Genomic DNA, 14,992 nt, shown 5'->3' with positions numbered 1-14,992 from the left:
TCAAGGTGCTGCTGGAGTTTGAAGTAATTAACGAAAGAATAACCTAAAAATTTGGTGTTCGTTGTGTCTGAGTGCAGTACCGTGCCCCTTAACCATCAGTTGCTCTTTTCTGAATTATTTCTTCAGTGCTAAATTCATTGGCAGCCTAGCTTTTTATACATATTCTCAACTTCAGAATTTTTCAGAATACAGAACCAAATTTTCTCCTGGAGATAGTTAGAAATTTGTGCAGAAAGATCCCCCGAGCAACCAGATTCAGTCCGTGCTGTGCGTTATTATAGCATCCTTATTTGAACTTTCTTCCTTGTTTTTATTTTTAAAGATTTTTAGCCTCTAGTGGTCTTTATAGAACAGTAAATGGACAGGAAACTGGGAGGAGAGAGAAGGACAAGACAAGCAATAATTTTCCCAATGAACTCAGGACAACCGGATCACGGACTACAGCCTCTGTGCATGGTGCACATGCTGATCCACCCAGCTCTCTTAGACAGTTTTCTTTTTACCTCGAGCTTGTAATCTAGTTTGCTATGATTGCTGTGGATGCTGCATTAGCTTGTTACTGTAATCAGAACCACTGACGACATCCACAGGTATAACGGACATCTTCAAAGTTATTGTTGACATTGCAACGTGATGCTGTTGTGTGTGCTGGATAAAATATAAATGAGGCATTGAGTCAAAGAGTTGCTTAGATTAGTTGTTTTCAAACAAGTTTGGCTATAAATATTCATTCAGAAAAAAGTTACACTTTAAAATGTAGTCACCAGTTGGTTTGTCACAAAAACATTTTTTTTTTTTGTAAAGGTACATCATTCCAGCTTTGCAACAGCTTGAATATTCATAATGATTACAAAACTGAGAAGTAGCAATTAATTCAGTTTTGATTCCTGGAGAATATATTTATCAGAGTTTTGAACAAACCCATCCACTTTCAAACATTTGAGACACATTTCCTCACAAGTATGACAGCACCAAAGCGTGAGCACTTTCTAAAGTAATTTTCCGTTTTTGTTGGAATTTAAACCACACAGCAGATCTGTGGTGCTATTTGCTTTGTGTTTGTTAAAGTAAGTGTGTTTGGTCAGGCAAATTATAAAAACAAGCGGATAATAAGGGTTAGCAGGCATGATAAGCCATAATGTCTTGTAAACTGGCAGCAGGGATACTTTAAGCCGGTCTTATGCTAATATTACCACAAGTGACTGTCAGCTAAAGAAAAACACAAATATCTTCAAACATGCTTAAACCCATTAATAACCACATGCACAAACTCAGACAGAAAACTCCCGCAGACATAGATAGTGAATGGCATATAAAGCTGGAACATTATTTACTTTGTTTTTGTTTAGCATGAAATTGTACACGAAGTGAAATAATTAATTGTTCAGTAATTGTCTGGCACTAAATATTAATGCTTTTTACAAATAGGGCCCCAAGGAAATTCACTTTAGTGCTTGAGCACTAAAGTGCAGCAGATACATATATCGACCTGTATATGTACATTTTGCATATGCGAATACTGCATACGTCATGTCATAGTGAGGAACTGAGTCAAAACATTGTTGTTCCCTTCTCTGCACTTTGTCATATGAGCCATTTTATCGTAACTTGACAGACACTTTTTTTTTATGTATTTATTACCTGTATGTGAAAATATATGTTTAAAATATAATCATCATATTTTTAATTTATTCATTGCTTTGCAATATCACAGTGCATTTGTCTTTGATGTGAATGTACACTTAAGGCCAATGTCGTTGGCATTTGCAGGAAGATAAACATTTACAGCTCCATTTAATTAGGTGCAGATACACCAAACATTCCATCTTTAAGGCTTCTCTTAAAGATGAAAACCAGTGACTTCACAGTCACTGGTTTTACATGTGCACTGCATAGCTCATGTAAAACTGATAGCTGTGCTCTGGCTAATTAGCTGCACACAAACAAACAAAAGAGAAACATTCTTTAAAGATGGGTTATCCTTCCCAGCTGAACTGTTGGTATGTCATCTTCATTTGAAATGCCACATCTGTTCATCTGCCTCTCTATAATTGCTAACAGTGACATTTATCCAGATTCACGCTGCTTTACAAGACCTTTACCTTTATTTAATTGTGCTGGATCTTCGACTTTCAGTTGTCATTGTTAATATCTATCTATCTATCTATCTATCTATCTATCTATCTATCTATCTATCTATCTATCTATCTATCTATCTATCTATCTATCTATCTATCTATCTATCTATCTATCTATCTATCTATCTATCTATCTATCTATCTATCTATCTATCTCACCACCATTTTTCTACAACTAAAGTATCAAGCCATTTTTTTTTCTTTATACTACCTTTTTGTTTAATTGAATGTTGCACGCGCTCAGAGCAGTTCTAAAATATATAATGAGATGATTTGCATTAGACTGCAGATTGGGTGACCTTTGCTTTTGCCAATAATTACTATAAAACCCTCCTCTGTCTGTCATCGCCAAGGATGTGGCAGGGACCTCTCTATGCTCACAAAAGGTTAGCTGAAGGCTTCTGTCTGGACTTATGAAAAAGCCTGAGGAAAATGTCATTAGAGCACAAGAAAAAGACACTCGGAATTTACAATAGGAAATTCAATCACGAGGGCTTTTAGGATGATCGGCGTGTTATTTTTTTCTGTTTTTTTTGGGGGGGGAATGTTTTTTTTGGTCATATTTCCAAGTGAAATGCATTGGATGCATTCTCACTGCTAATAATAAGAAATATAAACACTATTATAACACTGATTATTGTTCACTGGTCACTATCTAAACAAATTTTACAGCCTCAGAATAATAAATAACATGATTGAATGTTCAAATGTATGGTCACAATAGATACATTATTTGCATCATGACATGACATTTATATTGTGACTACAGCTAGTTTATTAATCAGTTTGTTCACATTTTACTTTCAGTACTTGCAATCACTGCATTTTATTGTGACCAAATTTGAAATAAAGCTGCTCTCGTTAACACACACACGCCCACGCACGCACACACACAAAGAAACAATTGTGTTCTCAAGCAGGAATATTGTCAAATATTGACTGTTAATGTTCACTCTTAAATAGAATGATGCTAAACATTTCCATGTGAGAAAATAGATTAGAAGACATGTCCAAATGACACTTGTGTAATCCAAAATTTCTTTGATCTTTCAGAGTACAGAATCCCAAAATAACAACCCACTGGGGAAACCTTTTGCTGACTTCAGGACCTACTTTGACTTTACCTTTATCTAAACAAATTGACAGGACAAACTAAATAGTCAGGTTGTTAATGTTCCTGCTGCTGATTTGAAACATGATTGTATGACCCAGCAAGGGAGGAGGATTTAATAACCATCATGATTTATGCCACACATTCATTACACCACATACTTATGAAAGACATGTAACTTTTTATTTTTCATCCTGATTAATTTTTGTTACAATGCATGGTATGAATTCGCATGCTGTTACGGGTTGTCAGTGTGCAGTGAAACGTGACTACATTTGCAATGCCTGAACTCCCTTCCCCATGGATTGCCAGAACAGGTCAAAGTAGACCTTTTAATTCAAAAAGTCGGTTTGCAACCCTAGTAGTTTGCATCATTTGTTCAAAATTATTCACACACTGCTATCCCAATCAGGACTCATTGTGTAATGCAGCAAGCATGAGCATGTTTGGCTCAATGTAAAGAAATACTTTGAAAAGAAAAAAACATGAAGGGGCAGAGCAGAGCACTAACATCAGAGGCTCTGTTTTGTGCTCTTGGTTCTAGTCACAGCGGCGCGTCACGTTTCACCTGCCGGATGGCTCTCAGGAGAGCTGCAGTGACAGCGGTCTGGGGGACCATGAGCCTGTAGGCAGTGGCTCTCTCCTCACACAACCTCTCCCTCTGGTGCAGGCGCAGGACGACTTCTACGAGCAGGCCTCCCCAGATAAGAGGACTGAAGCTGATGGCAACTCCGATCCTAACTCTGGTAAGTCGTAACATCTCTTCAGTGCGTTATTGATTGCTTCAGTTTTGTTTTTTTTTTCTCTGCCATCCTTCTGGAAATTTTCCTCTTGTAACATCAAGAACAGTTTCACACATCTTTACACGGTTTCTTAATTTCTTTGCTTTATTCCAATTTTGTAGACATTGTGTGAGATGTAATACTGCTTCTTTTCTCCAAAGTGCTCAGTCATTGTATTCAACACAGTGAATTCTGAATATTTGTGTGGAAGTTCAGGTTGAGAAAATAGAACTGTATCACATTTTCCTTCCTGAAAAGAGATAATAAATTGTCATAAAAACAACATCTGTCTCTATAAAGGGCTGAACACACCAAATATCATTTAATTTAGAGTCATTTCATTGCACAAGTAGGTTTCTAGTGGATACATGAGCAGGTCATTCATTTCTCAGTTAATCATCCAGACTTGTTCATTCCTCCCAGGAGCAAACCTGGGCCTCCCAAAGGCTCCTCACCTATTTGTGAAACTCATTTGATTTATTTAGAGATGATTTCCCAGTTGGAAATCTTGGTACTCAGCTGAAGATGTTAACTTCCCACTATTTCTGGTGGGAATGTACATCTCCGACCCAGTTTTCTCATTTTGTCATTAAGAGGTGAGGCGTGCACAAAGACCAAACCCATCACCCGAAGGTCGATGCCAGCATGCCTGCTGAGGTTGAAGCAGCCAGCAGTACATAAAAACAAATGCTGTGCATAAACTGAGTTTGTGTGATATCATATTGGCTCCAACTTAGCAGCTGCGGTCACAGTTGGCAGTAGCATTCAGTGAATAAAGTTCAGACCCAGTGACTCACTTTGCTTACAGAGCTACATGTGGACCTGCCATGTGCAGGGGGTGCGCAGCACATCGGCCAGTCTGTTTGGATAAAAAGAAATAAAATAAAATTTCGATCATGATGAGCTTAAAAGCATTCTAGCCCACAACAGACAAGATAGGCAGTGTATTCAGCACACAAAGTTGGAATTTTTCTAATACAAGGAACTGTGCTGGCCCATGATCTGAAAGAGATCTTTGACCACACCAAGAATAAACAAATGTGCAAAATAGCAGTTGTTTGTGATCAGTAGAGATGGAGAGAGGAGTGAAACAAGTGATACCAGGTTCTTCTTACACCAATGTGTAGCACATTAAAAAGTGCTTGATCTACTGTAATCTGTAGGACACTTAATTTAGGCAAACATAAAGAAGAACAGAATAAATCCTCAAAGTGTTGTGCAAGTAAGAGGCTTCACCATGGAAAAGGGGTGTATTTATTTCAGGTTACCATCATCTCTGACCTTAGTGAAAGGGATTTTGTTTGTAACTGTTGTTTGCCTGTTGGCAAACTGTTAACAGTGACAGCGATGGTCTTTGATCACTGACCTGCTTCTTGGCAGGATAATGATTTTATGTCGTGTCAATGAGGGATGTGTTACCTGCTGTGCTACTCTCAAATATATGAACTCAGTTGTCCCAGGTTAACTAGTTTTCAGTTACTGTCTGTCAGACTTAATAAGCCACAGATTCTTGAGCTAAAGGTATAATTTAACTTTATCTGTTGTCAAAAGGAAATGATATATAAAGCATATTTGACATTTATGAGATAAGTTTAAAAAAAGTATGTTCCCACAGTATTGAAAATATTCCAACATAGTAAATGATTTTTTATGCAGACCATACTGGTGGGTGGCCTTTCAGTTTTCAATCAATCAATCAAATTTTATTTGTATAGCACATTTCAGCAGCAAGGCATTTCGAAGTGCTTTACCTTAAAAACCTTAAAAAGTTTTTAGGTTTTTAAGGTAATAGTACAGCTTTTTGACAAAAATAATACAAGTAGGAATGAAAATTACAAAATGGCTTGAATTATAAAATTATTATGGAACTTAAGGTCATGAGTCTGTTCAGCACATTGGAAAAAAGTGATTAGTTTTAAGATGATTATGTTAAAGTCGGCTTTAGATAAATGTATCCGTAACAAGTTTAGTTATATACAGAAATCAACATTAACCTTTAGGACATGTAAACATTCTTTATTATTTGAAAATATTTCTTGTTCATAAAGCAAGAGTTGGTATAGGCATATTGTCTGTAATTTACAAGCTACACTGTTAATAGATAAGATTATACACTAATAAAGTGGAAATAACTAATTGAATAACCTCTAGTGCTTAGCCTTCTTTCAGTGGAAAAAAACACAAAACTTTCTAATTATATTATGTTATACAGGAAAGCAATGAGACGTATGTAGGTTGCAGCTTTCATGTGAATTACCCACGCTTACAACGTAGGAGCTGAGAGAGTTAGGGTTCACTGACTCTCTCAGCTCCTATAAGTGATTATCTCTCTTTTTTTGTCTTGAAGAAATCTATAAATCCTGACCAAACTAAAAACATTCAAAGAAACAAAGCAATAGAAACATTTGTTGAACAGAAAAGTGAATCACTTGGCAGACCGATTTAATTGTAAATAGAGACACGGCAGTCAAGATTCTGATTTAAGTTTTTTTGTTATAATGTGTTTATTTTTGTGAACACAGAAAGATTATTGACAGTGATATAATGGAAATAATGTGTAAATAAGGATACAAAAAAGTAAGTGACCGAAAAAGAGATGTTATGTTCTTCTGCATAAATTTGATATTCTTACTTTATTTAAGTAAAAACCAAGGACACACGTTGGTATGCAGTTTAGTTTCGTTTTTTTTTTTTAATAAAATGAAAATAATAAATTTCAAGCAACTTGGTACATATTATTGTACATAAATCACATCATATAGTAACAACGTTTATCAGAATAAAATCAACAAATGACACCATGAAGGTAATGTATGAAGAGTGTATAATAAAAAAAAAGTCCCTACAGCTGGTTCAGTTTTAAACTTTCAACACTAATGTACAAAATCCCCGAAAGTTAGGTAAACTCCATCACAGCAGTGATGACAGAAACAGAGATTGATTTGTAATTAATATATTGAATATATTGGCCAGTAAAGAGACTATATCTTTCAATTACACTTCAAATTTGCTTTAAGTAGTGGATTTGGCCTCATTATTGTGCATATTCAAAATTGTCATTTTTAGTAGCACATTTTTCCCAGCAGTATCTTTCACATGTAATGACAAAGCAGAACCCCATTGCTTTCATTACTGACTCCTGTTTTACCTAAAAGGAATCTGATTTATAGACAGGCTATAAATCAATGTTACAAAGATATTCATGTTTGAGCACACTTGCAGGTGTAAAGAATGCATCGTGTTAACCTCAAAACAAAACATTGAGTAGAGAGTAATGAAGGCTTCAGTTGCCCTGGAGTGAAATTGACAGGAAAAAGTAATGCTGTAGTTTTTAGGTGATAAACACTCCAACTGGCTGATGGCTATGCTAACTAGTAGATGGCTTAACATTCAGTTTTATTTCCCCGGTAACAAACCTTGGACAGCAATTATTCTCACCCTATTCACGTGGCTCAAAACCAATGCCACTGCAGAAGGTATAGAGATTGAACAGTATTCATGTTAGTGAGGCTAAAAAAGGTAGACTTCTGAAAGTAGGATTACTTTTTTATATTGTGCTAAGTTAAAACATAAAATGTTTTATGTTTAGCATATTGTTGCAGGTTGCAAGTAATCAGGTATTCAAATCTATTAGATTTGTATGAAACCACTGATGCGACAGCCATCGGCTTCATATTGCAATTTGTTCACGTTAGCATGCATCACAAAATACAAATGACCAATGAATATTAGAATATGGCTCATCAAAACAAAAGGCAAAACAGAAAATGTGATTTCTTTTTTCTGCTTAACACTTAGAAATCATCCATTCTCATATAATAACCAAAATTGCACTGACTCGCAATTTCACATTCTCTGTTTTTTACACAGTGTATATCAGCAGCTCAGGCAGCAGGCAGTTTGTCTTCCCATTGTTCTGGCTTATACATGTATGACTGCACCCGCTCATATGTCCTGACAATATTATTAATGTTCCCTTCATCGCTCATTGTCAAATCTTGATATAAGCCCTTGTGGCATCCTAAGTTATTGCTGCTGTAATTGTCCTCGCTAACTTAACTGCAGGAAGCCAGAATTTACCTCTGATCGTCTGCTACCATCACTACACTGCCCACCCTGTGTGACCTTAGGTCCATGTTATATTATTCACATATCTGTGTCATATATTTGTTCTATTTTCTCCTAATCAAAGTACTTTTAACAAGTGTCAGAACAAGTGCATTCTACTAGTAAAAACATCTTACCATTAAAAAGGGATGTATAGTGGTGAGATCAATCTTTTATGCAACCATTTAAATCTTTAAATGATTCTAGTGTGATTTTAGAACTTAATTCAATAGCAACCAGTTGTACCCATCTAGTTTAATTTTATACCAATCAAAAAGAGGATTTTTACCCCCTTTGCAAAGAATTTCAGCTTTTTCCCTTCAGTGTGTAGTTTTCAGTCCCAAAATGTAGGACAAACTGCTGTTAATGAAGTGAACAAAATGAAGTGACATCAGTGTTTTTCTTTAGCAGATTTCACTTTATGGTAAAATTCTTATTTCAACACATTATTTATATCAGTCACCATCTTTCAGTTTTTGACTCTGTGTCCTCCTGCTTTTGAGCATTAATATATTTGAATGGCTGGCATTTATTCTCCTTTGTTTTTATTTTCTACATAGAATTTGTTTTTTATTAGTTTTACTTAAACATTACTTAAACAGCTGACAAAATAACAGGTTGGTTATTAATAAAAAATAATAACCGTTATGAAGTATACCTGCTTGATTGCATATATCCGAGCTGATGTGTGCTCCAAGTAAGTTGTTGGTGAACTATACGAGATGCACTGGGTGATTTTCTTGAAAACTTTATTGCATTGCAGGACTGGCATCTCCGCACCCTCTGTTTCACCATTCCTCCCACTGTGGCCCACTGTGCTGCATGAGGAGTCACTAAGATGCCAATCTGTTGAAGTTGAGGAAATAAACTCAGCACTCTCCAGGGAAATAACAGCTCACCAGCCTTAACACTGCATTTCCCATGCTGTGCAGCTAAAGTTCAGTTACTTAGAATACAAAGTTTGTTTGTTTGCTTTTGTATTGTGGTTGTTGGTCCTCACATATTAAGGAATTTGGTGCAAACTGATTGTCTATAATTTGTATTCATCATGTTCTGTGAAAAGAAATTAATCAGATTTTTATTTATTTTTTTGTTAAGGTGCTTTCAGAGGACAAGGATAACTTGCACGTTCTTATTTGAATGTGGTTTTCATTTTCCACCCTAACAAATGCAAAGTATTGACTTGAAATTGAAGTTTCTATCTTTATTAGCCTGTTCTAATAAAACAAATGAAATAAACCACAAAAGGAGAGGTTACTATGTCATCAGATGCTGAATGTCTTCAAGGACCATTGGGTGTCCCTTTGCAATTACAGAGTGAAGTAATTCTCTGCAGTTGCTGCATAATGAAGTCATAATAAAACAAATAAATGACCACTCCATACAACCTCCAAAGGATTCTGAGGAAGTTGAAGGAAAGCTGAAATAATTCACGAAAGGAGAGTGTAAATATACAGTATGTAGGGATGTGAGATGATCTTAAACAGGCGTTATTGAACAAAAGGCTTAGATGAATTATTTGATGAATGCGAAAGAACTGTAAGGTTAGAAAGTCTTTTGCAGAATCAATTTATGCAAAAACAGAAAGTAAAGCAATTGAATGTTTGTTTCAGACAATTTTTAATTTAGTTGTACAATTTGAATTTTATTTATAACAGCTGTCTAATAAAAACTCTGCCTTGAAAATCAAAAGGCAGTAAAATTTAACATTTGATGCTGATATATTTGTGGAGACTCAACATTAAGTAACTGATTTCTATTCTTGTAAGCATTAGATGTGTGTTTTTTATTGTTGCTGTTGCTTATTTTGATTTATTAAGATGTTAGTCATAAATATGTCACAGCAAACCAACTGGCATAGAAAGAATGAAATTAAAGAGACTGTCAGAAACAAAAGAAAACATGTTTAACACCAATTTAGCAAAGGGTTGACGTCAAAACATTGTGTACTTTTCCAGCTGTCTGTGTGTCTATCTGTTAAAGTCAGTAAATCCTTTTACATTTTTATTGCAGTCACAGAACAACAAGCAGTGCTTTTGCAGTTTCTTGCAATATATTATACATGTGTAATGTCATGTAGGCCCCAAATCTTCTCTACAGTTGATATTGGGGTTTTTGTGAGCTCCGTTAAAAAGCGTAATGTTAGCGTGCTTTATGCTTTCCAGAACCAGTTTTGAGGTGTGTTTGGGATAGGGCTGAAACGATTCCTCGAGTGATTCGAGTACCTCGATTATTAAAATTCCTCGAGGAAAATTGATGTGCCTCGAAGCCTCGTTATATTATGTTTTATGATTTAGCGCACCATGTTCTGGCTGGGACTTTATTTGCACTCTCACTTCCATCTGAGTTGTTGACGAAAGTCAAGTGTTGGCAGCATAACATCCAATTTTCAAGTTCTGCCTGGGAGGATTTTACTGATTCATGATAATGTGCGGGTTTTTGTCATTTTTCGGGGGACCAATAAGCGTCCTTAAGACGACGGGAGTGATGCTTGGAGTATGGCAGGTTTTCTCCTCCTGGAGCTGCTGGTTCAGAGCGAACGGCGGGGACGAACACGGCGGGATTATTTATACAGGTGAGCGGATAAATTGAACACTGCAGGCGGGTGTGCTTTAGATGCGTAGCTTTCATCAAAATACCGGAAAATAAATTTCATATCATCCCGGTCGCAACAAGTGGGTGTTGAAGCGCATCGTGACGTTACATACCTGGGAGATGTGTTTCTGTGTGTGAGGAATGCTGGTGTCAAATCCCGTCGCTAACATAAACACAAACGCTATAAATGGCTGGGCAAGGTGAGAGTTCATCTATTAAACTGACTGAAGATGAATACATAAACAAAAAACCGGAGTATAGACATTTTTTTATAATAGCCTGCTCACAAATAGACAGGCTATTTGAGAGCCTGCCTCTTTATTATTACACTGAATATAGTTTCAGATTTTTGTATAACTTTTCTTCAGGTTAACTTAGAAAGTGAGCTATTATTGTTACAAGTTAATTTTCTAGACTACAGAAAAGTTATTGTTAGGGAAGCTCAAATGTGAAAAATTGAACTGATATTGATATGCGATAGTAATACTGCTGTTGTGTTAGATTTACCAATGTTTTATTTTATCTTTTTTTTTATCTGATTACCCGATTAATCCTAAGAATAATCGCTAAATTACTCGATTACTAAAATATTAGTTTACAACGGCCCTAGTTTGGGATCATTGTAAGACATTGCTGCATCCCAAAAAACTGGAAATGGTTCTTCACCCACAGAACTTTTCTAATCGTTTGTCTATTTTACATCTTCACAAAATGATTTTTATCAAAGTGCAACTAAACATTCTATTTGAGTTTATACTAATTACTAAGATGTTATGTGAGAATATGGTAGGCCTATTTTATATGAAAACCACTTATAAACACTGAATTTATTTTTACTCATTTGATGCACAAGTGAGATGAAATGAAATTAAGAAAAAAAAAACACTTTTTAGAACAGAGAATAAAAAGACTTCGGCACAGCCTTGTGAGTGGGCTTATATGTGCTTGTGGTGTGTGTTTTACTCTTGGGCACAATTTAGATTTTTGCTTTCATGCTGTATGTGTTCAGTTCTTGGAAAATAAGCAGAGAATTGATAAACCTTGACTTGGGTTGAACAATAAAAAAAGACCGCAGCACTCTCGATGAGCTGCTGAAGTGGAAGAATGCACTTAAGTGTCACAGACAAAGGCATTTGAAGTTGAAGTAATCCACACACGGAAGCTATTGCCATGATGTGATGGTAAGACAAAGCCCAGAGCAGTCATCCTGATCCCTGCAGCAAATAAAGTTAAAACTAAATGTTCACCCACCACTAAGTATCAGTGAGGTGGAGAAAAGAGTAAGGCTTTTGCTAGAGATTAAACATTTAAACATGAGTTAGACATACTTGATGCTACCTTGCTTCTTATGCTGGAGTTGCACACTTTCTGGCTTGCTTTACTTTTTAATATGTGTGTCAATGCTACACTCATTATTCTGTAATATTCTATAGCCATTAAGAAAACTCTGTGATTCCATGTATCTCACAATGTGTCAAAATATCTTGTTTGCCTTACACTAATAGCTTACCATAAGCAAAGAATAATGGTAGAATACTGCAAATGAAATGCAATCTGGCATTACTCTACAGCTAATTAGGGGAAGGAAGGTCATTTTACATGCTGTATCCTACTGTCAATTTGCAGACAAAGTACAGATTTTACTTAGAAGACACTTGAACAAAACATGTTTATTCAGTATCATAGAATTATAAAAAGAGAAAAGAAAAAAAGGTCCCGAATAAAATACAAGACTCACACAAAGACATCTTTCACACGACAGGCTGTGATGCTGTTGAGACAATCTATATATAGCATCTTTAAACGCCATAAGGCCTCAACATATGGGTTTTGCTAGCCACCATAAGTCATATATTGCAAAGATAATATAAGTCCTATAACTGTCTGGTTTTAATGATGCACATATTTTCAAATAAATTCATACACTGTGCATATAATGAATTCTTTATTGTGGAAATTATGGCAATTTAGAATCTCTCTCATTTGAATAAACATAACAGACAACTATTCTGAAGCACTTGCCAACAGCTTTGTTGTTCCTGTGGTACAGATGCCCAGCAATCGACTATCCAGGATAAACAAGACTACCACCAGACTACCAGTCAGTCTGGCTACCATCCAACCACCTCAGTCGCAGACAGCCTGTGATGACTTTCAGTAGATGGTGTGCAAAAACATTAGATGGCAGCCACAGATCTGTTGACAGTAGCTTCCTCCTGCTACTGTAAAACCAGTGCCTCTTTTGATTACTTTACAGTATCAGTTATACCAGAATGGTATTTCTTAAATGCAGAGGCTTCATTTTGAAGAAAGTATTAATGCGAAGGATTAGGTAAAAGTAAGATGTACTTCCTAACAATGCAAGTTCTGTGTTTTGGTTTAAAAAGGGAAATTCAGAGTGATGATATATGAATATTCACAGTCCCAAATCTCATTAAGCCCAGTTTTGCGGTGCTTAAGAAAGCGGATGTGCGGTTGTGTGTTCTCTCTGATACCTAAATCCCGCTGTGTGAAGAGGAAGTCGCAGGGTAGAGTAGCTGGGGCCCCTGACCAAGCCTGTGGGTGGGTGGCATGGATTCATAAATCAGGGAGCAGTGTTAATCTCTCTCAGGTATTGGAAAGCCAGCCCTCAGTAAATATGTTGCCCCAGGATACAATGGGGTTTAAAGGATTTCTGTCTCCAAAGAGAAATTAGGCAGGAGCTTCAGAAGTGAGCTAAATAGAAATGCTTGCTGGAGCATACCGAGAACGCTGGGTGCTGCTGTCAGCTAGTAAACATTGTCTGAGAGTAGCCTCAGTCATTATTGTTGCAGCCGGTGCCAACATCCAGGGTGAGCAGACGGGTGGGCTAATGAAGAGCATCTCCTCAGCCAATGATTAGTCACAATTGGTAGGAGAAAAACGTGAGAACACTCCGATCTCACTGCTCGGAATGAACATTTTTTATTTGCTATTTGAAAAGAGGGCCAATTACAGTAACTTTGTGTTATATCTTAACCTCTTTGTTTCTTGGAATCTTGGAAGAAGAAAAGTGCATTGCAATCAATCAGCTCTGTGCCTGGTTATATCTATACAAGTATGCAATGTTCTGACTCCATATTAAGTTCACTCTTCGAAGCTTTGCTAAACACTTGAATTAATTTTATTTTTGTTTGATTTTTGCGGTGAGGCTTTTCCTACCACAATTTTTCCTTTCACTCAACTTTCTGTGAATATGGTTGGATGCAGCATCTTGTGAACAACCACCTTCTTTGTTTTTGCTGTCATCTGTATAAATGCTCAGATTATTTTGCAGTGGTCAGGTATATCAGAGATGGATTGACGTGAGTACAGAGAGCTGGCAGAACATTTTGTGTCATGGTGTGGACAGAAGGAAAATGCCTTATCTGGATCATAAAGAAAACAAAGGAGATGGCTGTAGATACCAGAAGAAAGAGAAATAAGTCAAATACTATTTCTATCATGGGAGAAGAAATGGAGGTTTTGGAGGAGTATACAGTCTTCATATGGACAACAGGCTAGACTTTAGACGCAACAATGAAGTTGTCTACCAGAAAGGATAGAGTAGACTTTACTTCTTGAGGAATCCTCTATCCTTCACTATTTGCAATAAGATGTGGGATATATTCTATAAGCCTATTGTGGGGAGTGTAATCTATTCTGCCATCCCTTGTTGAGGTAGCAGCATCAGAGCCAGGGGTCTAAAAAAAAATCTCAACAAGCTGATAAAGAAGGCTGGCTCTGTTTTTGAACCGGTGGAGATGATTGTGCAAAGATGTATTCTTTAGAAAGTGAAGAACATTACAGACAACACTGAGCAAACCTTTTACAAGACTGCCACACAACAACAAAGTATTTTTAGTCAGAGGCTTCTAAGATATGCTGTAATACTGATTTCTAAAAGAGAGCCTTCCTGCCCACAGCCATCATCATTCAGAGCCACTCTGAAGAAATTTGTAAGCCATGCACTACAACAACATTTAATTTCCCTTTGGGATCAACAAAGTATTTTTAATTGAGTTTGAATTTAAATGGAATACATGTATCACTCATCCTTTTAAGATTTGCTAATACTTTTAGTGTAAAATCAGTCCATAGTGCATTTAAAACGACAAATAATGTTGGGAATTTTTGCGGAGTCAAACGTTCACATAAAACTGCTGGCCTTAACACTTGAAAAGAAAGACAAGGAGAAAAAGAGAGGGAAAGAGAGCGAGTATTTATACTAAGGCAGCAACTTAAATAGGTTATCAGAGCAT

At 36.4% G+C, this 14,992-nt stretch overlaps 1 protein-coding gene across 4 annotated transcripts in view; it reads left to right on the top strand.

Annotated features, from left to right (window-relative positions):
* Positions 1 to 14,992, top strand: part of pcdh9 (protocadherin 9) — a 187,059-nt gene that overhangs the window by 137,650 nt on the left and 34,417 nt on the right. For 2 of the 4 annotated variants that reach the window (XM_032560292.1, XM_032560291.1), the window contains one exon: positions 3,794 to 3,995. In XM_032560292.1, coding sequence (XP_032416183.1) covers positions 3,794 to 3,995 — 202 coding nt within the window. The remainder of the gene's footprint in view (positions 1 to 3,793; positions 3,996 to 14,992) is intronic. The other 2 variants (XM_032560294.1, XM_032560293.1) reach the window with 1 other exon arrangement.

Source organism: Xiphophorus hellerii, chromosome 4 (genome assembly GCF_003331165.1).
Source record: "Xiphophorus hellerii strain 12219 chromosome 4, Xiphophorus_hellerii-4.1, whole genome shotgun sequence".
NCBI lineage: Eukaryota > Metazoa > Chordata > Actinopteri > Cyprinodontiformes > Poeciliidae > Xiphophorus > Xiphophorus hellerii.
This window is presented reverse-complemented; position numbering and strand designations above follow the sequence as displayed.